The following is a 26,876-nucleotide window of genomic DNA, read 5'->3' on the forward strand; positions in this document are numbered from 1 at the left end:
CAACCAGTCCTCTAGAGGAAGGGAGACTGGGGTGGAGACTACGGAGACTGCAGTTGCAGGTGGGTGAGCTCCGGGGTCTGAGGGAGGAGTGGGATGGTAGCGCATTATTCCCGGGGACTGGGTTTGGCCCCTGTGACCCACAGAAAAGAGGATTTCCTTGGCGTCAGCTGCTTCTGTCGCTCCTTCGGGGGCAGGAGAGATTTCCGTGTCGAGGAAAGGTCTGCCGTGGTGACCCCTGGAGTTGTACAACACGGCAGCCCTGAGTTGCCTCTTTCCCTACCTCCCAGCCCCATCGGGGGAAGACCCACCCTCACACCAGACACTACCTACCCTTAGCAGCCGCCTGCCCTCAAATCCTCCGTCTAAAGGCCGAGCAAAGACACTGCCCCCAGTGCGGGTCACGGGCCCCGCCTGACTCCGAGGCTGCCAGCGAGCAGCTGAGCTATTGCTAACCGTTTATTGCGGCGATGAAAGGACCCAGATGCTGTTTTGCGATTGCCAGTAGGCTCTAGAGAGAAAACTGAGGATTCTAAGTGGTTCCATCATAACAGAGGTCCTTGCTCTAATAGCAGAACCAAGTAAAAACTTAAGTGGCCCTTCAGATTTACTCTGTGCCTTTCCTCAGATTTTCTCAGACTTTATGAAGGGTCATATTGATGTATTTCTCTGTTTTCATAGTTATTACGGGTAGACTGTTGTTGATTCTTTATGAAAGCCCATGTGATCAAAGTCCCCTGCGGGTTTCCATCCTGGAAAATGCAGGGCTCTGCAGATGAGTGTAAACGCCTAACTTGGTGGTCCATTAGGTGTCACACTGTGGGATCCAGCCAATTTCCTTCCTTTGGCTGCCAGGAAATATCAGCCAAAGGCCAGAAGTAGTAATTAACACCATTACTTGCATATTATTTCTATTCATCTATACTTGTTTCCATTAACTTTTCATGATATCATAAGCTCCCTCAAATCCTTTGCAAGTGAATGGGATTTTGAACACATAAACACACAAATACAAATCTTCAAAGGACAGTAAAATGAATTACTAGCTTGATATATCTACTTAGCTAATATTTACTAAAAACCTGTGCCAGGTGCCATATTTAAGATGTTTACTACCTGCAGGAAGCTTATAATCTGGCAAGGCAGATAAAGCATGTACATAAAAAGCTACAATAAGAGAAAATGTAAAGGTAAAAAGCTATTCCACTAGTAATGTCAGCAGTTATCATAACTCAGTTCTCCATTTTTAACTTTATAACTTTTTCTTTCCTTTTTGAACTGATTTTTATAACTGTTCTGTTTCTAAAACACTTCTATATACAGTATCTTACATGTCCTTCTGTGCAATAGTTATTACTGATGGAGAAGCTGAGCTCAGAAAGAAAAGTTGTGGAATTATTTAAATTCAAGTTTAGAAATTTGTATCCCATTCTTTTACCATTGACCAAGATTTCTGTGTATTAGATCTATGGAGCCTAATATATAGGCAAGTAATGTAGTGGGGATTTGTACTTGTTCTCTCTGCCTAGAATATTCTTCTCTCCTCCCATCACCACATTCCTTGTTCCTCAGTATCATTCAGGCCCAAATGTCATGCCAAAGAGAATATCTCTGCCTACCCAATCTAAAATAGCTCATTCTCTCTACTCCCTGCCACCAGCCCCAAGCCGAGTACCCTAGTGAACATTCTTCATAGCTTTGTTTAATTTAAGCCCCTTCCCTATTTACTTTTTTTTTAGAACAACTCAAGACATGTACCTATTTACTTTTTAAAATCTTACTTAGCTTAGCTTAAACCTTACCTTCTTTTAAGGCCTACTCCAGAGTACTCTTCTTAAAAACAGTATTGTTTATAAAATTCATTTGGCAGTTATTCTAGCACTGCCTTATGACATCTCTCCTATTGTCCTGAATTATATTCATGTGTGTTATCCTGAAAATTAGAATGTAAACTATTTGAGAAGGAATTTCATGTATACTTTAACTTTTACAAATAGTATACATGAGCAAATGTTATTAATTGACTTTTATAAAATATTTTATTCTCAGGGGTAAGACTGATTTTTATATTGTCTGCCTTCCCTCACTTTTTAAAAGAAGATATAAATGTGCAGTTCATAACTTGCTTAACTATATATATTCAATAAACCCAAACATTTTATAAAAATATTTTTTATTGCATTGTTCAGGGGAAGAAGAGGACTAAAGTAATACAGGCTCAGCCAATTTGTGAGTTAAGGTCGTCTTGCCTGATCCTGATCTGTGGCTTCTTAGCAGGATTCTGGGAGACTTGTGTTCTATTTCCAGCTCTACCACCAATTATCTGTGTGACTCTGGGTAAATCACACAGCCTTTTCCACATATTAACGTCAATGGAAAGGCATCAAATGAAATCATTTCTAAGTTTAAATGATTTTTAGGTGATATTCACTAGCATTTTTTTGGGTCACAAACCTCATTCTAATTCTAACCTTTTTTTCTAAAACTTCATAGAATAGCTCCATAATTCTACCAGTTTCTAAATGAAGAAACCATGATTATCCTTTTCCCTCACTCTCCATATCCAATTCATCCAATAGTCCTATTGATTATACTTCTAAAATAGAGCTAACTCCATGTATTTATTTCTCTTTATCACTGGTGTTAACACTCTAGTCTGAACCACCGTCATTTCTCAGCTGAAATACTGATTAGTGTTCTAGCCTGCACAAGAAAGGGGAGCATTCTTTTCCAACACTGTCCTCCATGCCATAAGCACAACTTGTCTTCAGAGCTAGCTCTGGAAAGCCATGCCCATAATCACTATGCTGTATTGCCTTTTAATTAGACTGAGAAGGAGAAGTTAGCAAGGGGGAAACCTTAAGAGTGTTTGAGGAAGAGGGACTAGTTAACAGTGTGAATATTCCTGAGAGGTTAAATAAGATGAGGAGAGAGAAGTGAGCATTTGACTTCATGATGGTAGTGTGGTGACATTGACAAGGGCAGCTTTAGTAGGTTAAAAGAGAACTTGATTGTAGTGGATTGAGATGATAACTGGAGGTGATGCTACCACAGAGTGTTCTTTAAAGAAGTTTTTCTAGGTTAGGGAGTAGAAAAATGGGATGTTAGCTAGAGGAGAATGAAAGGTCAAAGGATAGATTTTTGTTTGATGTTTGCTTAAAGATGAGAGTTTGTATGCTGATGGAAAATGCCCAGTAGAGTGGGAGAAATTATTAATGTAGAGGGGGTAGTTGTGTTTGTGTGTGTTTACCACTCTGAAGTGTACTCCAGAGTAGAGGACCTTGTATGTACTGTTTTTAGCTGTATCCCTGGTATCTAGAATAATGCTTGCCAACTATGGTTACTCCATAAACTTTCTAATATTTGTTGAACAAATGAATGACTTGGACTCTACTTCCCTTACTTTCTTTGAATTCATTCTTCACATATTAGCTAGAAAAATATTAAAAAAAAACAAATCAGATTATGTCACTGTTCAATGTAAAGTCATCAGAAGCTCTTGTTGCACTTATTAGAATAAAATTCCAGCTTCTGTGGCCCATAGAATCCTGCTTGATGTAGCACCTGCCTTCTGCAGCCCTATCTCCTGACACACTTGCTCTCATTAGCTATACTCCAGCCACACTAGTCACCTTTAATTTCCTAAAACTAAAGGACTCCTTTCCCACTTTAGGGCTTTATACATGATTTTTCCCGCCAACCCCTTACCTGCTCATCATTTAGGTCTCCACTTAAATGACACCTTCCCAGAAAGGCTTTCCCTAACATTGTAGTGGATGAGCACAAAGGCTCTGGAGCCAGACTGTCTTGAGTTCACATCCCAGCTCCCCACTTACTTCCTATGTGACCTTAGACAAATTACTTAAATTATCAAAACCTCATTTTCTCTATCTATAAAGTGAAGATAATAATAGTATCTGCTTTATATAGTTGTTTTGAAGATTATGTAAAGCATGTAGTACAGAGCTTGGCACATAGTAAGCACCATATAAGTGTTCACTGTTACCATTGTTATTATCTGAAATTGAATGCCCCTTATTGTTCATTTTTATTTTCATTTCCCAGTTGTTTCTTCACAGTATTTATAACAATTTATAATTATTTATTTGTGTAACTTATCTATTGTCTTTCTCACTAGATACTGAACACCAAAAAAAGCAGGGACCATTTTATTCCCATTGTCATCTCTAGTACCTAATTCAGTGCCTGTCTTATAGTTAGTATCTATAATAAATATCAAATAGAATAGGCCAGAAATTATGCTTTATATTGAAACAACAGTTACCAAAGTAGTATCACTGGAGGACCTGATGAAATCAAAGCCCCGATCAGTCAGAGCACAGTTTTAGTTTAATATTCTACTTCTATTGAGCAGCATATGCTCTTGTGTCATTACTTTATATCAAAGGCTTGATTTTTGTACTTTTATTAACTCAATTATTTAAATGAAATTTTAATGAAAGACATTAAAAGAATAAGAGAATAGTTTTGAAAATTGATTCAGTGTTTTGGGCAGGAAGGTGTTTCATAGAAGCTGTGATGTACTTTATATTCGCTATTATTTTGTGTACCACTAAAAAAGAACAAAATTCCGACTTAACTATACGACAACTCTTTATCACTTAGAATATTTATACTTATGCCAGAGCACCTTTTTTAAAAAAAAACACATGACACCCTCATACATACATAAAAAGAAAAATATAAGCAAAATTAGTTGGCTGAGGTACTCGTAAAACTTCTTAACATTCAAAGTCTAGCTTTTTTGACTGACGAATTTCAACTCAGAGCCTCTATGTTCGTGTTTTATCCATATGATATCATTCTCTGTTTAGCATGTTAGTGATATGTAGTTTATTAAACCGATGTCCTTTATTATCACCATGGTTTTCTTCTAATATGCTGATATCCATTCTTCAAATTTAATATAAATGTAATGACAAATATGTCATGAGTGCTACCCAACCAAAGAGATTATAAGATGCCTGTCAATTTCAGATATGTTAGGTGTGAAAAATTTGTGTCTTAAAATCAGGGAAATATCATAATTGAATTTGAAGAATATTTGGAGAAAAATAATTTCCGAACAAATCTTTTGCCAAGAATTAAGTATTAACTGTTAATAATTTTATTGATTTTAATCTTTAATATTTGTATATCACTTGACAAAATTAATTTAATATTCATGATATCATTTAAGTTTCACAACAGTCCAATATGATAGGTGTGTCTACTTTGCAGATAAGGAAGATAAAGCCTCAGAGAGCCTAAGGAGGAATCGCTAGTAAGTGATGGAACCTTTAGGACCCTCTTCCTCTAGCAGCAAATGCCACATTCTTTGTTATTTGCAAAATATACAAGTAGAGATTTACTCAAACCAAATTTAAGAAATGGACATTTTCAGCTTCTTGGATTTTTTCATTTTGTGTCAAATATATTAAGGCATGGCAGGCTTCATTTTTTAACAACTTTATAAAAGTGAATAGCTATGTATAATCCTAATATATTATTTTGGGATACTTGAAATTTTCTAGTAGAGTTTGTTTTTGTTACTATTTATAGAAATAAAAATTACTTTGTGCTTATATCATTGGGTTCAATCATTATTCATGATCCATGAACCATGAGCATCAATAATAGACTTAATTTTACACAAGGCTTAAAATGCATACATGATTTTAATGATAAGTTAATTATTTTAAGTTAATTAAAAACCTGGAATCTCAAAATAATTTCTGAATTGAATTGATATTTTGTTACCTTCTAATTTAAAAAAATAATTATAGTTACACAGGAAGTTGTGAAGATAGTATACAGTACTCCCATGTACCCTTCACCCAGTTTCCCATAATGATTTTATCCATAATTATGGTAAAAAATCAAAACCAGGAATTTGACATTGATGCAACGTGTGTGTGTAGTTTCATGTCATTTTCTCATGTATAGATTCCCATAACCCTCACCACAATCAAGATACATCTTACTGTATATTGCCACAAAGGTCTCCCTTGTGCATACCCACCCCCCACCATCCTCAACCCCTGGCAACCATTAATCTATTTTGCATGTCTATAATTGTATTATTTCAAGAATATTATAGAAATGAAATTGTATCACATGGGACCTTTTGAGATTGGCTTTTTTTCTCACTCATTGTAATGCCTTTGAAATCCATCTAAGTTGCTATATATGTCAATAGTTTGTCCCTTTTTAATGGTAATATTCCATGGTAAATGAGTAAGCCACAGTTTGTTTACTCATTCACCTATTGCACAACATTTTGGTTGTTTTCAGTTTTTGACTATACCAATAACTGTTATGAATAAGCATGTGCAGGTTTTTGTGCACATATAAATTCTCATTTCTCTAGGATAAATGCTCAGCAGTATGATTATTGGATAATTTGGTAAATGTATGTTTAATTTTTTAAGAAACTGCCAGACTATTTCCACCAGCAGTGTATGGGTGATCTAGTATCTCTGTACTCTCTGAAGCATTTGGTGTTGTTACTATTTTTAAGTTTAGCCATTCTGATAGATGGGTAGTGATATTTCATTCTATTCTTAATTTGCACTTCCGTAATGACTAATAATGTTAAACAACTTTTCATGTGCTTATTTGCCATCTGCATTCTCTTTGGCGAAGTACCTCTTCATGCCTTTTGCTCATTTTTTAATTATCTGTTTTTTTACTGGTGAGTTTCAAGAGTTTTCTATATATTCTACCTTTATGAGATTTGGTTTGCAAATATTTTCTCCTGGCTTGTAACTTGTCTTTTCATCCTCTTAACAGGTTCTTTCACAGAGAAAAAAATTTTTTTTATAAAATCCAATTTATTGATTTTTTTTATGTATTGTGCTTTTGATGACTTAGAACTCATTGACTAATACCTGGTTATAAAGATTTTTCTCCCATATTTTCTTCTAAAAGTTTTATATTTTTATATTTATGTTTAAATCTATGATCCATTTTAAGATAAATTTTATATGAAGTATGATGTTTAGGTTGAGGTTCATTTTTTTTGCCTGTGGATATCCATTTGCTTCAGCACTGTTTGTTGAAAAGATTATTTTTCTTCTATTGAATTGCTTTGCACTTTTGTCAAAAGTCACTTGGTCATACTGTGTTGGGCTATTTCTCAATTCTATGTTCTGTTGTAGTGATCTATGTGTCTCTCCTTTCACTAATAATACAGTCTTGATAACTGTGGCTATAGTAAGTCTTGAAATCAAGTAGACTGATTCTTCCCACATTATTCTTTTTCAAAATTGCATTAGATATTCTAGTTTTTTATCATTCCATATAAATTTTATAGTAATTTCATCTAATCTACGAAAAAAATCTTGCTGGAATTTTGATAAGAATTGTGTTAAACTTGTATATCAGTTTGAGAGGAATTGACATATTTACTATGTTGACATTTCCAATTTGCAGACACAGCATGTCTTTCCATTTATTTGTCATCTTTGATTTCTTTTGTTAGCATTTTATAGTTTTCAGCACACAAGTCCTGTACATGTTTTGTTAGATTTATACCTAAGTATTTCTTTGTTTTTTTTTTTGAGTTATTATGTTTTTAATTTTTGTTTCTATGTATTCATTGGTAGTATTTAGAAATACAGTTGGTTTTTGTGTGTTGCTTTTGTCTCCTATGGCGTTGCTGAACTCGATTATTAGTTCTATGAGGGTTTTTTGATAGATTCCTTGGGATTTTCCGCATAGACTATCTTGGTGTTTGTAAACAGAGACAGTTTTGTTTCTTCCTTTTCAATGTATATGCCTTTTATTGAATCATCTTGCTTAAGTGTGCTGGCTAGAGCTTCTAGTACTATGACAGTGGTGAGAGTGTACATTCTTGCTGTTTTCCTCATCTTAGGGGGAAGACATTCAGTCTTTTACCACCTAGTATAATGTTAGCTATAGGTTTTTTGTTGATGTTCTCTGTCAAGTTGAAGTGGAGAAACTTTTCCGTACTATATTCCTTGTTTGCTAAGAGTTTTTGTCATGAATAGGTATTGTATTTTGTCAAATGTTTTTTCTGTATCAAATGGTATGATCAATATGCTGACTGATATTCAAATACTGAACCAGCCTTATATGCCTGAATAAACTTAGTTGGCCATAGTGTATAATTCCTTCTATATATTGCTGAATTCTTTTTGGTAACATTTTGTTAAGAATTTTTGCATCTGTATTTGTGAATTCTTGGTCTATAGTTGTGGGGTTTTATTTGTTTGTTTGTTTGTTTGTCTGGAGTACCATCTTTGTCCAGATTACCACGGTAATACTAGCTTCATAAAATTAATTGGCAAGTGTTCTCTTCTATTTTCTGGAAGAAATTGTGTAGAATTGGTATAATTGTTCTTAAATTTTTTGGTAAATTTAATTTCCTTAATGATTACAGGGCTGCTCAAATGATATATTTCATGCTGAGTGAGTTGTAATAATGTAAGAAATTTTCCTCTTAGCATGGTTTTAGTTGCATGTCACACATTTTGATATGTTATATTTTCATTTTTATTAAGTTCAGTATATTTTTTAAATTACTCTTGAGACTTTCTCTTTCACCCTTGGATTATTTAGAAGTATATTATTGGGCTTTCAAGTTCTGGGAGATTTTTATGTTTTATAATTTCTAATTCGATTTTATTGTGGTCATAGAACATAATCTGTGATTTCAATTCTTTTAAATCATTTGAGGTTGTTTTGTGGGACTGAATATGCTCAATCTAGATATATGTTCTATGGGGACTGAAAAAGAATATGTATTCTGCTGTTGGTGGGTGGAGGAGTTTTCTATAAATGTTGGTTGATGGCATTGTTGAGTTCTTCTATATCCTAGTAAGTATTTCCTATCTAGTTCTATTACTTTAATTTTAGAGAGAGGGGAATTGAAGTCTCCAGCTTTCATGGTGGATTTACCTATTTTTCTTTTCAGTTTTATCATTTTTTGCTTCACATATTTTACAGTTCAGTTGTTTGGTGCATACACATTTATGATTGCTAGTCTTCTTGGTGAATTGACATTGTGTAACATTCCTCTTTGTCCCTGGTAATTTTCCTTGCTGAAATCTACTTTATCCTATAATTATATTGCCACACTTGCTTTCTTTTAATTAATACTTGCATAGTAGATCTTTTTCTATCTTTATACTTTCAACTTATGTCATTTGAAGTAAGTTACTTGTAGGAAGTATAAAGTTGGGTCACTTTTTAAATCTACTCTGGTAGTTTCTATTATTTGGAATATATAGACCATTTCCATTTAGTACAGTTATTGATATGTTAGTACTTAGGTCTGTAATTTATTTTTTGTTTTCTGTTTATTCTCCCTGTTTTATCTTCTTGGTTTTCTTTTTTTTTTTTTTTTTTGTCTTTCTGTAGGTTACTTGAACCTTTTTGAGAATTCCATCTTGATCTACCTATAGTGACTTTGAGTGTTATCTCTTTGTATAGATATTTTAGTGGTTGCCCAGCCTTTTCTGATACCACTCCAGTGGGGGATGAGAGGAAAAGGGGTGAAGCACCTCATTATAGCCTACTATGGGTGGAATTCAAGGCTCTCCATTGCACCTTTGCAGGTGTGGGTGGGTATAGACCCACAATTTTTGTGTGGTGTTCAGCTGGGGTAGAGTGGTTATTGTCTTAAAACTTTTCGGTCTTGCTAAGTCACTTTCTTTGCTGATCCTGTGAGTTGTTTTTCTTGGGACTTGCTTCTGGAAAACACTCCCAAATTGGTAGTGTGAGAGCTTTCCCTCCACTCTCACACCACAACAAACATCAACACAGAAGAAGCCTTCGTTAACTAAATGTGGGTAGCTGAGTATCCTCTAATTCAAGTTTGACACTGTCTACTTATAGTGTCAGATCCTACAAGGTGAGGGCTCAGTCCCTAAAACTGCCCCCGAATCAGACACCAATCACAAATCCAGGTCTTCAGAATTTCTGACTGACTGGCTTCAAGTTGGGGTTCACACATCCCCCACTTTGGGTTCAATTAATTTGCTGGAGTGGCTCACAGAACTCAGGGAAACATGTTTACTAGTTTATTATAAAAGGATGCAGAGGATGAGGTATGGGGGAAGGGATGTGGAGTATCCATGCCCTTCCTGGGCACACCACCCTCCAAGAACTTCCATATGTTCAGCTTTCCAGAAGCTCTCTGAACCCAGTCCTCTTGGGGTTTTATGGACAACCATGTGGAAATGTGATTGGACTTCAGGGTATGGGGTGGGACTCTCTCTGGTATGAGGGTCTTAGGATCCACAATCAGAATTAGAATCGTGGGGGAAGATTAGAATCCTGCCTTGGGGCAGGTGAAGGTCAGAGAGATTCAGTTTTCTGGGGCCTGCTCCTGAGACCTAACACACCCCACATTATAACAAAAGACTGTAACAAGGGCTATGGGAGTCATGATCAGGAACTGTGGACAAAAACCAGTACACACTCACAAGTAGATCACAATACCAGAGGGCTCTTTGTGCACCCATGGGTATTTCGGGATTGTTAAGTTTTTCAGTATCTAGAATATACTAGGCGAAAAAGAAAACCCAAGGAAGTCACCACCATGTGACTCCTCAGGTATCACATTCACTAGCCAGTTTGCATTCTTCTCTTCACTTTTCATAGTCTTTGTGTATTTGTGATATGTATTTTTATATATATGTCTAGAGTTTTTGTTGTACTTAGCAAGAGAAATAGGGAAAAGTATGTTCACTACACCTTATTGAAAATAGAAGTCTCTTTGTTTTTTATAGGGGTTATATTTATAAGAATTAAATTAAGTAAAATGTGAAATCTGTGGGCCAATACTTGGCACATCTTACTGGCTCAGCAAATGTTAGCTATTATTATCATGTATGCCTTAGTAAGAATGACTTTTTTTTAAGAGATGGGGTCTCACTTCGTCACCTAGGCTGGAGTGCAGTGACACAATGATAGCTCACTGTAACGTCAAATTCGTAGGCTCAAGTGATCTTCCATCCTCCTGCCTCAGCCTCCTGAGTAGCTGGGACTACAGGCGTGTGCCACTATGTCAGCTATTTTTTATTTTTTTGTAGAGAAGGTGGTCTTGCTGTGTTACCCAGGCTGGTCTTGAACTCCTGGGCTCAAGTGATCTTCCTGCTTTGGCCTCCAAAAGTGCTGAGATTACAGGTGTAAGCCACAATGCCCGGCCAAGAATGATCTTAAATTGTTGTGGTAACTTTTGGCAAGTACATTTATGGTTGGATCTTAGGAGCTTTCAATTTGCTTTCTGGGTTTTTGTTTGATATTAAAATCTGGGGTCAGAAAGACCATGGAGGGAAACAAGCATGTTTCTACTAGTTTGTGTTTTTAGGCACAAATGTTTATCCTCTGAGCCTCGATTTGCTGTTTTGAAAAAGTCATTATTAATGCCAGTCTTAAAGGACTATCATGATTGTTGTCTGAGATAACTATATAAATTACTTATTATCAATCCTGGTATCTTCAGGCTTGTTATATCACTAAACAACTATAAAAACTTAGGGTCTCTAACCATTTATTTGCCATTTGTTAACAGAAATGAAAGTTTTGCCATATAATATTGTTCTTTCATTGGTTTAAAGGTCCAAAAAATTTTGCTTTGTGATATGCATGTAGATGTTGAGTTTAGATTGTTGTGATCATTGTCAAAATTTTCCTCCATACCTGCCCTTTCTCTTCAGTGTATTAACATGTTCAAGTTTCTCCCAGCTATAACAAAACTGAACAAAATTTCTTAGTATTTACATGCTCCTTTAGCCTCCATCTTGCTGAACCTTTTAAAAGAATAATTTATATGAATTGTGCCCATTATTTCCTCTTAAACCCACTGTAAGTAATCTCTTCTCTCCCCACTTCACCCCAAATCATCAAGGACTTATTTCCAGGCATTACTTTTCTTAACTTTTTGATGATATAGGTGATAACTTCCTGCTTGAAACTCTCTTCCCTTAGTTCCCACCACCTCTCCTAATTCTCCTCCATTTCTCTCACTGTTCTTTGTGAGTTCTTCCTCAGCCATATAACTTGCTCATCTTGTGTCATTCACAAATTGTACTTTCTACTATATTTTCAATTTATCTAGACCAGTACCTGGTATGTAGCAGGTGCTCCATAAATAATTCTTCAACTAAATTGTCTTTCCTTTAAGGTTAGTTCTCCTTTGTGTTTCATTATGCCTCTCTTTTCCACTAACTCTACTTATGCTCTCTGATTTTTTATAAATTTCAATGGCTTTAGTTACTATGTGAATTGAGTCCACCATTATACATTTTCCAGCCCCCATTTTCTTTAATAGCACTTACAATTGTTATGATTAAATAAAGTCTGCAAATAGAAATTTACTCAAATTAAGCAAGTAGAAAATTTCAGCTGCTCTGCTTGGCCATTCTATGTGGAATAAACATGGTAGACTTTAACTTTAGTATAATGTTTAGTATAATGTTTAGTATAATGTTAATGTATTAGCTTGATACTTGAAAATTTCTAATAAAGTTTTTTTACTTATGTTGCTATTTATAGGAATAAAAATTACTTCATACATATATCCTTGAGTTCATTTTTTTAATCCATGAACAATGAACTTCAATAATTGACTTAATCCAAGTTCCAAATTATTTATATGTGTGAAATTATATATATAGTTATGTATAAATACTTATGTATAAATTATACATACACATATAGAGATATGACTTTAAAAAGCATTCAACTTTTTAAAAAAATTAACATTCTCATTATTGTTGCCACTGAACATGCGTATCTATCCCGTTAGTAAGATACATGAGAACAGGAGCCACATCTTTATTATCCACTGCTGTATATCCAGCAGAATGATCTTTCTGAAATGTAAATCTAATTATAGGATGCCTCTCCTACTTAAAATCCTTCTAAATATGTCTCATTACCTATAGAATGAAACCCAAGTCTCCTACCATGACATTCAAAACTGTGCATGAGCCAGTTCCTAGTTACTACTTCAGCTTTATTTACCCCATCCCCAGTCCCCAGCTTTGTATTTCTCCCAATGAGCCGTGATAACTCCTTATCTGTGCCTTTGCATCTATAGTTAACCTATTGAAAATGTCTTTCTCACCTTCTTTGGTAGCCATTTAAAATTTTTTCTTTAACAGGTCAAGTACTATACTTGAAAATATCTTCCTCAAACCTCTCTGCTCCTCCCTGCCTTTGCATCCCCACCCATAAAAGCAAGTCTGAGTTTTGTCCCTCCTGTTTGCTTCCATGACACTGATCAGGTATCTATTATGACCCTTGTCACATGATTATTTTTCTCCCTGCTAGTCTTTAAGCCCTGTATGAACAGGGATCCTGTGCCTTATTTAACTTCATGTTCCTAATGCATGCACAATTTGAAACCCAGATATTTAACAAAAGTTTATAGAAATAAGGAAAATCAGCATTGAGGCTACAGCAACAATTCAGTGAGAATGATGAGAGCTTAAACTAATATAGTGGCTATAGGAATAGAGAGAAGGTAGTGGCTTTAAAATAGATATGGTGAGTGAAGGATGACTTCTGGTTGTCTGGCTTGGTGAATATAGATGACCTTCACCTAGATGTGAAATATGAAAAGAGTAGGATTATGAGGAGAAAGAAATTCAGCATGATATTACTTAAACTTGGGTCATTTCCAGTGGTAATTATGGCCACATTACAGAACTGGAAAATAGAGAAATTCTTCAAGGCTCAGTAAATAAAAATATATAGTAAAATTAAAAATTGAATTGGGCATGGTGGCTCACACCTGTAATCTCAGCACTTTGGGAGGCTGAGACAGGAGGAATACTTGAGTCCAGGATTCGAGGCCAGCATGAGACCCCCATCTCTGAAAAAAAAAACTAAAAATTAAAGTTAAATTGTATATATGTGTGTATATATGTATACACACACATACGTACACACATGTCAATCATATACAGTATGAAAGTGTGAAACAAGTATTCATTATCTACCCACATCCTTTTCTCCTCTCTTCGTGACTGGATAGTCTAGCAGTTGAGGTTGTAATTGCTACTTGAGGATGTTCCATGTGAATCAAATACCTTTGCCAACACCCATGATTCTATTTTTTTTTTTTAAGATGGGGTCTACTGTGTTTCCCAGACTGGAGTGCAGTAGCTATTCACAGGTGCAGTCCCACTGCTGATCGGCATGGGAGTTTTGACCTGCTCTGTTTCCAACCTGGTCCTGTTCACCCCTCTTTAGGCAACCTGGTGGCCCGCTGCTCCTGGGAGATCACTATATTGATGCCGCACTTAGTGCAGACATCTTATCAACACAGTGCACTACAGTCCAGAACTCCTGGGCTCAAGCAATCTGCCTGCCTCAGCCTCCCAGGTAGTTGGGACTATAGGCATGCACCACCAAGCGCAGCTGATTCTAATCTTTGAGAGAACCTTTAGAAACCCAGAGAAATCTAAGGTTATAGGAGATAAATTTATCTTTTGATTCTCAGCACCTAACTTCCTCTAACACAGAGAGAGATTTAAATACATATATGTTAGTGGATGAGAATATAGAGCAGTTACAGGGAATGTCTAGGTGATCTGGACTGAGTTTCTCAACCAATTCTGTGGTTCTCAGAGGCAAGCCATGGAGAGACCCTATGTTGCTGTTCAGGTTATTGATGCTCTGGCCCATCACTAGACTGGAGAAGGAGAACAGGAGTAACATCCTGGCCACATTGTGCCATTGAGAAGATACTTTGATCCTTTGCACAGCATTAATTCATGTCTGTATAACTAGTATACACTAATTTCAATCATACTGTCTGTTTACCTGCTTTGTATATCTTTTTCCATAGCGTAATACTCCCTGGCTATTCCTTTTAAACATTTCTTTCTATCATCATGGAGTCAGGGAGGCTGTTTCAAGGCTCCCACAAATTCTCTCTTTTTTCCATTGATTCTGACACTCTAGATAAAAGTACTTTACAATCATCATTCTTGTATCTAACTTTGCTCTTAAGCCCTAGAAATTATTAGACATCTGCTTCTCCTGTCCCTTCTCCCACCACCTTATAAATGTAAACTTCTTGAGTAATGACATTTAAATGATTTGCTTGCCTTTCTGTTAAATTTCTTAAAGAAATAAGTTCTAACTTCTATTTATTTACCATATATTACATGTTAAATTATGCATTTTTTTAATATTCTCAGCAACATAGCTACGTAAGTATAGTTTATCCCCATTTGAAGATGAAGAAAATAAGAAGCAAACATTAGAAGTTATTTGCCTCAAATATATCACAAGCAAACTGCTCATCCAGCATTGGAACTCAAGTCTATCTGATTCTAAAGCCCTGCTCCTTTGTCCATTTCACATTGTTAAAGGAAAAACTTTAGACAAATTAAATTTAACAGAGTTTGTTTGAGCAAAGAACAATTCATAAATCAGGCAGCATTCAAAACTGAAAGAGGTTCAGAGAGGTCCACTCTAGCAGCACGAGCAGTAAACTATTATAGGCTGAACACGGAAATAAAATAAAGAAATTACCTGATTGGGTGCAGCTAGACATTTGCCTTATTTGGATATGGTCTTATGGGAGGTCCCTAGTTATATAAGGGACTGCTGGTTGGCTGTGTGATTGGCTGAGGCTCATTTTTTGGTTTTCAAATTAGTTACAAGAAATGTTTCCAACTTAAGTTACAGTTTGCTTACAGAGACAACCTCAAGCTAATGGCTTCATTATTTGCTTTAACAACATTATATCATGCTCTTGGGAAGATATATAATATTTTAGACAAGCTAATATTTCATATCTGTATTTTATAGGTATTGGAAAAGGAGAAAAAATGCATAACTTTTAAAATAGTTTTACAAGTGACTTAAGTATACCTTGTGATGAGAGGAATCAGTCCTGGGACATTAGCCATATATAATTATCTTTATGATTCACTTGAATTGGGATACTCTTTTTCTATACTAGATCATATGTTCTCAACATTATTAAGTAAAGATATGAAATGTTGTGATAATTAATTTTCTGTATAAGCTTGACTGGGCCATAGGCTGCCCACCCATTTGGTCAAACATTTTGAGTATGTCTGTGAGGATATTTCTGGATGAGATTAACATTTGAATCAATAGACTGAGTAAAGCAGATTGTTCTCCCTGTATGAGCAGACTTCATCCAATCAATTAAAGACCTGAATAGAAAAAAAAGGCCTAGTAAGAGGGAACTTCTCCTGACTAAGCTGAGACATCAGTATTTTTCTGCCTTCAGACACAAATTGAAAAATTAGCTCTTTTTGGGTCTTGAGCCTGCCAGCTTTTGGACTGGAACTTACACCATTGGCTGTCATGGTTCTCAGACATTTGGATGTGGACTGTAACTATACTGTCAGCTCTTTTGGGTCTCCAGCTGGCTGACTGCAGATCTTGGGACTTCTCAGCCTCCATAATCCTGTGAGCCAATCCCTTATAATAAATCTTTGTCTTTCTTTCTCTCCATGTGTATGTGTGTATGTATGTATGTGTATATACATATATCTCCATCTATCCTGTTGGTTCCGTTTCTCTGCTTTTCTTTAGAACTGGCCCCCAGGCCTGTCATTATCTCTCTTTCTCTGTGACACCTACTGTCATTCTTAATACATCTCCCTACTCACAGTTACTCAGAACACTACTCACAAAATTATTTCTACAAGTCACTTATTTTTTCAACAGTACTGCCATTTATGTCCTATTACTTTCCCATGCACACATACACACTTACACAGACACACACACTCACACAGGCATGCTATTTTTCACACAGTATATCAGCTATCCAGTGGAACTTTGTTTGATAACAAAAATGTTGTATATTTGTATAATATTATAGTCACTATAGTCACTAGCCACATGTATCAGTCTGAGTTCTCCAGAAAAAAAGAACCAATAAGGGAGGGAGAGAGAGAGACTGACTCTGACTGTAGGGAATTTGCTCATGTGATTGAGTAGGCTGAGAAGTCCCAAGATCTGGAGTCAGCAAACTGGAGACATTGGAAAGCTGATGGTATAGTTCTACTTTGAGTTTGAGTCTGAAAGCAGAAGACCAGCTTGAAGATAGGCAGAAAGGAAGAATTCTTTCTTACTCAGGCTTTTATTCTATTCAGGCCTTCAAAAGATTGGCTGAGGCTCACTCACATTGGGGAGGGCAATCAGCTTTACTCGGTCTACCAATTCAAATGTTAATCTCATCAAGAAACATCCTTACAGACACACTCAGAAATAATGTTTAACCAAATATCTGGGCACTCTGTGGCCCAGTCAAGTTGACACATAAAATTAACCATTATATCATATATGGCTGATGACTTAAAATGTGGCTAGAGCAACCAAAGACCTGAATTTTTAATTATATTTAATTATAAATAATTGAAATCTAAATGGCTACACATGACATTCGTGGTTACCAGATTGAACAGCACAACAGTAGATTGTTTCAGTCCTAGAATGGAGCTTTGATTGATGCTGTAGGACTGTTCAGAATACTTTTCTAGTATGTGGCTTTCACCTGGGCCTCTTGGAAAACTTGCGTGGGAGAACCAAGCCACCATGCAAGAAATCCAGCTACCCTGAGACAGCTGTGCTGTGATAAAGAGGCACAAGCTAGCCACATGGAGAGGTGGCATTAAGAGAGAGCCCCATCTGTTCTCGCCATCACAGCTGAAGCATAAGAAATGTGAATAAAGAAACCATATTGGACATAGTCAGGCCTTCAGATGACTTCAGTCACAGCTACCGTCTGATTGTAGCCATATGAAAGCTCCCAAGCAAGAAGCTCCAGCTAAACCCACAGAATCATGAGAGATAATAAATTGTTGTCTTAAGCCACTAAGTTTTGCAGTGATTTTGCAAAGTAATAGATAACCAGAACAGAAGCCACTAAGTTTTGGGCTGATCTCAAAGCAATAGATAACCAGAACAGAAATGTACTAGGGAATCAAGGTTCCCTATTTGTCTGGCTCCCCTAGTTCCTGGTCGTCTTTTTCCTTCTGTTTCCCACTTCCTTGCTTTTTATGGTGAGACTTTTATGTTCAGAGCTGAATTTGCAGTTTGGGAAGGTCACAATTATCTGACCTTCAACTCTTGGAGTCCTGATCTCATATTTAAAAAGCCTTTCTTAATAAAGTTATATGCTGTTTGCCTTCCTACTTTCAAATAGGACAACTTGGATCAGTGCTTCCCTTTTTCTTCTTTACTAAAGGCCATAACTAATTAATACAATCTAACACTCTGATCTTTTTCAACCACTTCTTTTGTAAAAGTAACCTCAGAAGGAACATTGTCTATGTCCAAGATCAGCATTTTAACAGCTACTTTGCTACCAGAAGAAAATGGATGGGAGAGGGAGGGGAATGTGTTAGGTATATACTCAAATAATAACTACTGTAGAAAAAACACCACTTACGTGTAACAATAAGACTGATCTTGCAATGAGATCCTATATAAGCTATACAACCTGTAAATTTTGGTGTTTAACCCAATTATATAGATTGAGCATTAGCCCTTGATAATAATAATATAATTTTTATTCCAATGAGTTCAACTTTATGAAAATTCAAAAGGAATTTATCATTAAATATCATGAAAACAAATGTTTAGAACAAGGTTTACTATGTTATGATTGTTCTTAACATTTTTGTGTAATTGACATTAATGGCAAGTTTTGGAGTCTGAACATTTCCTTAGGTCTCTACTACATCAGTGATTTTTTTTTTTTCATTCTAGTTCTAAGAACATATGGAATTGACTATGGATAATTCATATGATTTCAATCAACGAAGCTCATATAATGGAATGCCATCTGAGAAGAAAAACAACTTCCTTGTATCAGAAGATCATGGACAGAAAATCTTAAGTATACTACAGAATTTTAGAGAACAAAATATCTTTTATGATTTCAAAATAATCATGAAAGATGAAATAATCCCATGTCATCGTTGTGTGTTAGCAGCATGCAGTGACTTTTTCAGGTACTCTATCTGTGCCTCAGATTTTATGATAATGGGTAATTAAGTTATATTTTATAACTATACTCAATTTTTCCTCCACAGAAACATGCAACAGTAATTTAAAAAATACTAATTATAACCAAGATTAACTAATGAATTTTGAGTAGGAGAATTTAAGGCTACCTTCTTTAAAGCATGGATCTTCCCAAGCCAGCATTTCCCAATGGAACATCATTGCTTGAAATGTTCTGGGGGAAAAAAATTTTTTTTATCAGTGTCAGCTTTATTTGGAGGATCCCTGTACTATATCACTTTAGAAAAACAGGACAGGACAGGTTGGACAAAAATGGAAGCAAAGTTCAAAGAAAATGAATCTAAGAGAAGAATAAACTTCAGTCCTATATTTGTATACATGTATTAGCCAGAGGTCGGGGTCATGAGGGTTCTAACCCAGAGGATTTATAAAAATTTCTTCTCTCTTTGGCAAAGACATTCCTATACTAAGGAAAAGCACTTCTCAGCTAAAAACCATTCCTCAAGAACATGCAACTTGTTCTCATCTAAGCCACTTCCTGAAATAATTTGGTTTCCCATGTAGATCACCCTAAAGGGAATGCCCTAGTCATGACACTGCAATGTCATGGCATCAACCTGTGATGCCAGCAGGTTTCCGATTCAGCAAGGTTAAAGGTCAGACACGTGACCTTACAATTACTATGGTAATCATATCGAGATAATACCATTTTGTGAGTCCTCTTGGTCAGCAGACAGACAAGCCTCTCTTGGTTACACCCTGGTATTCAGCCCTCCTGGTCATACTACAATAAACTTAAATCCTCATTGCAGTATTTTGCAATATATTCAATTTTGGAAGCAATTTTAATTCAAAGTAGGCAGGATTTAAATCTCTAATAAATAAACTTGATAAAAACAGAGTTAAATACAGAAAAATCAAGATGCAGGTTAATTTATACTATTTTTAATCCTTAGTTTAACCCTTATTTTTTTTTAACCAACATCTAATTAGACCTCACCCCTATTACCTTTATAGTAAATCTTACAAGCTGAACTTCATTCAGCAATCATGTATTGATATCCACTACCTGCTAAACACTTGCTCCTGTAGGGAAACCTGTAGGGTCTCTTGCTTTGAATTTGGGAGCCATGGTTTAGTGCGGCAGCACAGTTTTCTGGGGACAGAGAGGCTACAACAGTCTTGAATTAGCTGTTTACCTATTTAGACTATATGTCTTCATCTTTTTATTATTTCTTCTCTCAGGTAAGCTAAGTTATTCTTTTTTGAACTTCATTGGGGCCCTGACTGTTCTTGTATTCTGCCACATCTCAGGTTCCACCAGTGTCTTCCCTCCTCTCTTCTAATCCAGCTTTTCTTTCATGTAACTCCGTCCTGCTCCCTTATCCATGTTGCTTCTTTGTCACAGGAATGTGTGTAGTGCAATGTTAAGTACTTGGCCTCATAATGCATATGCCCTAAATTTAAATCTCAGCTCTACCACTTATTAAACATGTGACCTTAGGCAAGTTACTTGACCTCTTCAGGCCTCATTTTTCTCATTTGTAAAAAAAATAGGATAATAAAAATAGGAGCTAACTCATAGGATTATTATGAGAGTTAAATGAAATAATGTGTAAGTAATGATTATCACAGTACCCATTACATTCAGTTAATATTAGCTGCTATGCTTATTATTTCTAAACCTAGCAAAAAATGGAAATAATCTGGTGTGAACACACAGCTTGATTTCCTTGTAATGTTTTCATGCTAATAAAATAAGAGGTTCATGTAAGCATTTGAATATGTGGTCCTCTACTCTTGTTGAAGTCATTTTTTAATTAAGTTTATCTGCACATAATTTTTGTCTGTGGTTCTTTGTTCAGCTTACTCCTAGTTCTTTATGGGTCTGCTTTTAATTTTTAAAATTACTATTAAAACAGAACAATATATTTTTTATATTTTTCTACCTATTTTAAATAATACAGATGACAGATCCTTTATTATGTATAGTATTTTTTAAATGAATATATAGTTCATATAAAAATATGTACAAATGTAGATATAAACTTGATCATTTCCATTCTTGTATAATAAGGCCACTAACTTATTTGTGTTATCAAACTCACTCACTGGGATGTTGGGAGGAAAATGTAAAATAAAAATGCCAGAAAAGTGCACAATGAATGATAAATACCCTTTACGATGTTTTTGGAAAATGAAAATTATGACTGAGATGTAAAGTCATTGGCGACAAGAAATTAAGAAGGAATTGTGCATTTTATAGCCATTTTATGATAGCATGGTAAATTTGAGATAGATTTAACTGGATACTTTAAAGATGAGTAGGATAAAGTATATAAAGACAGTTTTACATGTGTCTTCTCAAAGAAAATGCGGCGCTGATAAGAAATTAAAAATACATCTAATCTGATAGAAAACATTTGCTTTCTTAAAATAACAATAGCAGCTAATACTTTACATCAGTTAACTCATTAATTTCTCTCAGCAACCCAATGAGATAGATACTACCGGTATCCCCATTTTCAGATGAAGGATTCGAAGCACAATAAAGTTAAGTCACCTCCCAAGGCCACACAGCTAATAAGTGGCAGAGGCTAGATACCCACCTGGGCAGCCAGACTCTAGAGCCCATGCTCTTAATATTATCCTAAACTGACTATAGATATCTTAATAATCTAATATAATTAGCATCACAGGTTAATATTTCTATTGACATATATTATTGAGAAACCCTGCATAATGTGTAACTGTATATAATTTTTAAACTATATTTATTTGGTTTTGTATTAAATATTGAATAGCCTGGTAGGAAGGCACTTTGTCATCCTTCCTTTTCTTAAGGGGTATTTTTTATTTGCAAGGTCCCTCATATTTTTCAGTTGGATGCTGTACTTTTTAAATAGATTTAGTTACCCTCTGGAGTAGACTCTAATGAGTAAATTGGTTTCCCCGAGAGTATTTGGGCACGCATCTAGGGCCGCTGCTCGCAAAGGTATCCTAGACAATACTGGCACAAGTATTAATAAAAACCATTATAACACCAGAACCAATAGTAAAATACATTTTAATCCCTGTCCACACATTTCCAAACAATTTCTATGTTTGCCTAAACTGAACCAAAGAAATTCCCATTTATTAGATTCTATCAACTTTACCATGTGGGGATAAAATAGAACTTATTATGAAGAACTTCCAAGTTGGTCTAATTATTCAGATTTAGGATCCCATCTCCATTTTTCAGTGGCTGTTACCACAAAAACATTTTTTGTTTTGCCTTTTTAGCTTGGTGTGGTACACTGTTACTGTTTAGTCTTATGAAATCACATTCCCTTTTCCCTAAGGCACTATATAAAATGTCTTTTTAGAGGTGTGTCTTATTTGGTAGATTTATAGATTCATTGGAGACATCTGGTATCTCACTGTACTCTGTCTTTCCTGTTTCATTAATGTCAAATCAAAGATTAATTTGAAAAAGACTTTTACGTCCTAAACCCCAAAGCAGTATATTTTAAGTAATTTAGTTATCACCAGCACAGTTGATACTAATTAACCCATAAATAAAGAAATTCTAACATTAGAGAGATTTTGTCCTAATTATGTGAATAATATATAAGAACAAATCAGTAAACAAATTTGAATCTTTTTATAGTCTTTTTTGGCTGAGAGGCCCGGCTAGCTCAGTCGGTAGAGCATGAGACTCTTATAGTCTTTTTTGGATTAGTTGTTGTAGCTCAGCTATAATGTATATACTTTGCAATAGAGGAGTTATGTAATATATTTGTTGGCAGATAAATAATATGGTATATCATTGTTTTGGATATTCAAATTATTAGGATGCTATTAAAATATGATTTTATAAGTATATTTCAAACCAACCTAAGAGTAAAGAAAACCTCTTTAAGGTATATTGAAAATAACTATGGAATAAAATATTCCTGTTTACTTGTTCTTCTGTGTTCTTTATTTTTGCAGGGCTATGTTTGAAGTAAACATGAAAGAAAGAGATGATGGAAGTGTTACCATTACAAATTTATCCTCCAAAGCAGTAAAAGCATTCCTTGATTATGCCTATACTGGAAAAACAAAAATAACGGATGATAATGTGGAAATGTTCTTCCAGTTGTCATCATTTCTTCAAGTTTCCTTCCTATCCAAAGCTTGCAGTGACTTTTTAATAAAAAGTATTAATCTTGTCAATTGTTTACAATTATTATCTCTATCAGATAGCTATGGCTCTACCAGTTTGTTTGATCATGCATTATACTTTGTACAACATCACTTTTCTTTATTATTTAAATCCAGTGATTTCTTAGAGATGAATTTTGGCGTACTACAAAAATGTCTGGAATCAGATGAATTAAATGTTCCTGAAGAAGAAACAGTATTGAAGGTTGTCCTTAGTTGGACTAAGCATAACTTAGAATCAAGGCAAAAATATCTGCCTCATTTGATTAAAAAAGTAAGATTACATCAGTTATCTGAGGAGACACTCCAGGACTGTCTGTTCAATGAAGAGTGTTTACTCAAAAGCACAAATTGTTTTGACATAATCATGGATGCACTTAAGTGTGTGCAAGGTTCTGGTGGACTTTTCCCTGATGCTCGACCATCCACAACTGAAAAATATATATTCATTCACAAAACTGAGGAAAATGAAGAAAATCAATATACATTTTGCTATAATATTAAAACTGATTCGTGGAAGATACTGCCACAATCACACCTGATTGATTTGCCAGGATCCAGTCTTTCTAGTTATGGAGAGAAAATATTCTTGACAGGTGGTTGCAAAGGAAAATGTTGTAGAACGGTTCGACTTCATATTGCTGAGTTATATCATGATGCCACTGATCAAACCTGGTGCTACTGTCCAGTCAAAAATGATTTCTTCTTGGTATCAACTATGAAAACACCAAGAACCATGCATACATCAGTTATGGCTCTCAATAGATTATTTGTCATAGGTGGAAAAACTAAAGGATCTCGGGACATTAAAAGTCTCTTAGATGTTGAATCTTACAACCCTCTTTCCAAAGAATGGATATCTGTTAGCCCATTACCCAGAGGCATATACTATCCAGAAGCAAGTGCATGCCAAAATGTAATTTACGTCCTTGGATCAGAGGTAGAGATTACAGATGCCTTTAACCCATCACTTGATTGTTTTTTTAAATACAATGCTACAACTGATCAGTGGTCTGAACTAGTCGCTGAGTTTGGGCAATTTTTTCATGCAACGCTAATTAAAGCTGTCCCAGTAAACTGCACACTGTATATATGTGACCTTTCCACCTATAAGGTTTATAGTTTTTGTCCAGATACTTGTGTTTGGAAAGGTGAAGGATCTTTCGAATGTGCAGGCTTTAACGCAGGCGCAATTGGAATTGAAGATAAAATTTATATATTAGGTGGTGATTATGCACCAGATGAAATCACAGATGAAGTACAGGTCTACCACAGCAGCAGGTCTGAGTGGGAAGAAGTTTCGCCAATGCCAAGAGCCTTAACTGAATTTTACTGCCAGGTGATTCAGTTTAATAAATACAGAGACCCATGGTTTTCTAATCATTTATAAAAGTAGTATATACTTGGACACTCTAAAACTATTCCAGTTCTAGTAACCTCCAGTAAATTTGTTAACCATGATTGGTAAAAAGGTCTTTACATCTTAATAATATAAAATGTTCTTGCTATCAGACAATTACTATGTATGTACATCATATATGAGTAAACATTTCTCCAAAACTTAAAGTACAAAATACATTTTACCAAAAATTACAGTGAATATAATTTAATATTGGAGAAGCCAGACTATTTAGTATTTTCACATGTAAATTTAAGTCATAGACTCTGACACTTTGATTTTTGAAGTACTTTATCCATAAAAGACTAGTAAAAACAAAGTTCACAGATTTGTACTATTTGGACAGGAGAAATTTCTTCAGGGAGTACAAATGAATTATTTACACTCTCTAGGTAGTAAAAAATAAACTAGAAGGAGGTAACAATCTTGTTACTGCAGGGGGAAGAGTTGTTGAATTCCTATCGTTTGTAATCATTGGTTACCTTCTTTCAGGCACTTCTTTTACCCTTTTTTTTTTAGTCAGAAATTTTTCTAAAATGCAGTCTATTTCCTTAGGCTTCTAAACAGTACACCAAATATCGTTTAACTTTTTTTATGATTCATCTTTTCATTACGAGTATAATGTACCCTGTTATAATGCCATAATGCCATCAGCAGTTACTTAAATGGTTTTAAAATTGTTGATTCTATTAGTTTTCAGTGTCAGTTGGTTTAAATTTCTACCATTATTGGCTCTTATTTTCTAGCTCAAGCTCAATAAATTAACATTCTTGATTTAGTTAGTATTTCTAAGTTACACCTGGCCTGAGCTTATCTTAACATGTCACTCATTGAGTGAAGTTCTTCAATTCTGAGATGGTAGCCCTAAAATACTTTTCATGTATAATTGCCAGGTTCCAACCTAATTGAGGATGTAGAAAATTGACCTCTGGATAAGTGGATCATTATTGTTGCATTTCTTAAACTGTCCAAATTTGAGCTACACTGAGAAATTTCAGGATTTAAATTAGTACCATATCAATTTTCTGTGATGATGAATACCAACTGTAAAGCACCATGTTAGTTTACTACTTAGGTAAATTATTCATAGTGAATTGACTTTCTAAATTTAAAAAAATGATGAAACTTTTGGCATAAATAGTAATATTCACAACGTGCATCTGTTTAGAAGTCTTTGTCCCAAACAATGAAAGAGTATTGGTCGTCACTGTTCTCAACTAGATGATTCTGCCTTACAAGAGCAGATGTTTCTTTAATCACTATAAAAGGTAAAGGCATTTTAGATTTTAAGACCCCTGATTTACATCTCAGGTAATGTGTATATTGGATTTCTCTGGAACCAAATGCAGTTTTTTACACTTAGTAGTAAATGTTAATCTGTTTTAAATGTACATATTCTTTAGAAGTGTGTCCCTAAGTAGAAATATACCTAAATGAATGTCCTTTTCTTTAACCACATACATTTAGGCAATCATAAGTTTCAAACATAGTTTTCAAATTGAACAGAATATTAGAGTGCATTTTCATGCAGTTCCAAAATCAAGGACTATCCCCGATTAGGTGACAAGCGCATAATAAGCATTCTGTCAAATTGGTGGCCTTCCTATCTAAGCATGTGAGCAGTTGGCTCTGCCCTTTTTTCTGTGTGTGTAAGAAAAAAGAAAATTCCATGGAGGCTTTTGTGTATATGTGGCTTTGAAAACAAACTATTTAAGAAAAATCATATGCAGTGAGTGACCTATGTGTGGATTTACTGAACTGTTAATTTAAGCATATATAAATAGAGTATGATTAAAATAAATACTGTTTTAATCACTGACCCTAGGAGTTGTTCATCTCTTCCAGAAAGGAGAAACTAAAGCAAAATCAAATCCCTTCTGAATATTGTTACATTTTTGTATCATCTTTGTGATTTCCACAATTGTTCTCATTGGCTATTGCCTATGGTAATCCTTCTAGAAATATCCTTGTTATGAAGGCCTAGGTAGCTCCCTCTGCCATTTGATTTAGTACATTTTCTAATGCAGAAGATTTCCTGTCTTAGTTTCTGCTGTGGGTTACTTTTTAATCATTTTCACTTATTGCCATCCCTTTACATCTGCACCTTTCTGCTCTTCACCAGTTATCACTGCAAGAAAAAATACTCTGTGTAATCAAAAAACCCTAAACTCTTCCTTTATTTACTGTTCTTTTTTCTGTTCACCAAAGAAATCTGTGCTGGGCTTGGCTGGACTAACTGATCTCCTCTCTAATTTTGCATCTCTTTCTAAAGCACTTTTACAAGTGAGTACTT

General features: G+C 35.1%; 1 protein-coding gene across 3 annotated transcripts; it reads left to right on the plus strand.

Moving 5' to 3' along the window:
- Nucleotides 1-26,402, plus strand: KBTBD3 (kelch repeat and BTB domain containing 3). Of its 3 annotated transcripts, XM_069468986.1 has the most exons (4): nt 1-59; nt 679-875; nt 18,739-18,983; nt 22,972-26,402. In XM_069468986.1, the coding sequence occupies exons 3-4, from the start codon at nt 18,751-18,753 to the stop codon at nt 24,572-24,574; spliced, it is 1,836 nt and encodes a 611-aa protein (XP_069325087.1). In that variant the 5' UTR covers nt 1-59; nt 679-875; nt 18,739-18,750; the 3' UTR covers nt 24,575-26,402. The 3 variants fall into 3 exon arrangements, with proteins under 3 accessions (XP_069325087.1, XP_069325089.1, XP_069325088.1); XM_069468988.1 differs by lacking the exon at nt 18,739-18,983; XM_069468987.1 differs by lacking the exon at nt 679-875.
- The last annotated feature ends 474 nt before the right edge of the window (nt 26,403-26,876 follow it).

Source organism: Eulemur rufifrons, chromosome 6 (assembly GCF_041146395.1).
Source record: "Eulemur rufifrons isolate Redbay chromosome 6, OSU_ERuf_1, whole genome shotgun sequence".
In the NCBI taxonomy this organism is placed as follows: Eukaryota; Metazoa; Chordata; class Mammalia; order Primates; family Lemuridae; genus Eulemur; species Eulemur rufifrons.

Excerpts from the sequence above, each read along its gene's own strand:
- KBTBD3 (XM_069468986.1), top strand. The coding sequence starts at position 18,751 with ATGGAATTGACTATGGATAATTCATATGATTTCAATCAACGAAGCTCA. Across the intron at positions 18,984-22,971 it reads GCATGCAGTGACTTTTTCAG|GGCTATGTTTGAAGTAAACA; the intron begins GTACTCTATCTG and ends TTATTTTTGCAG.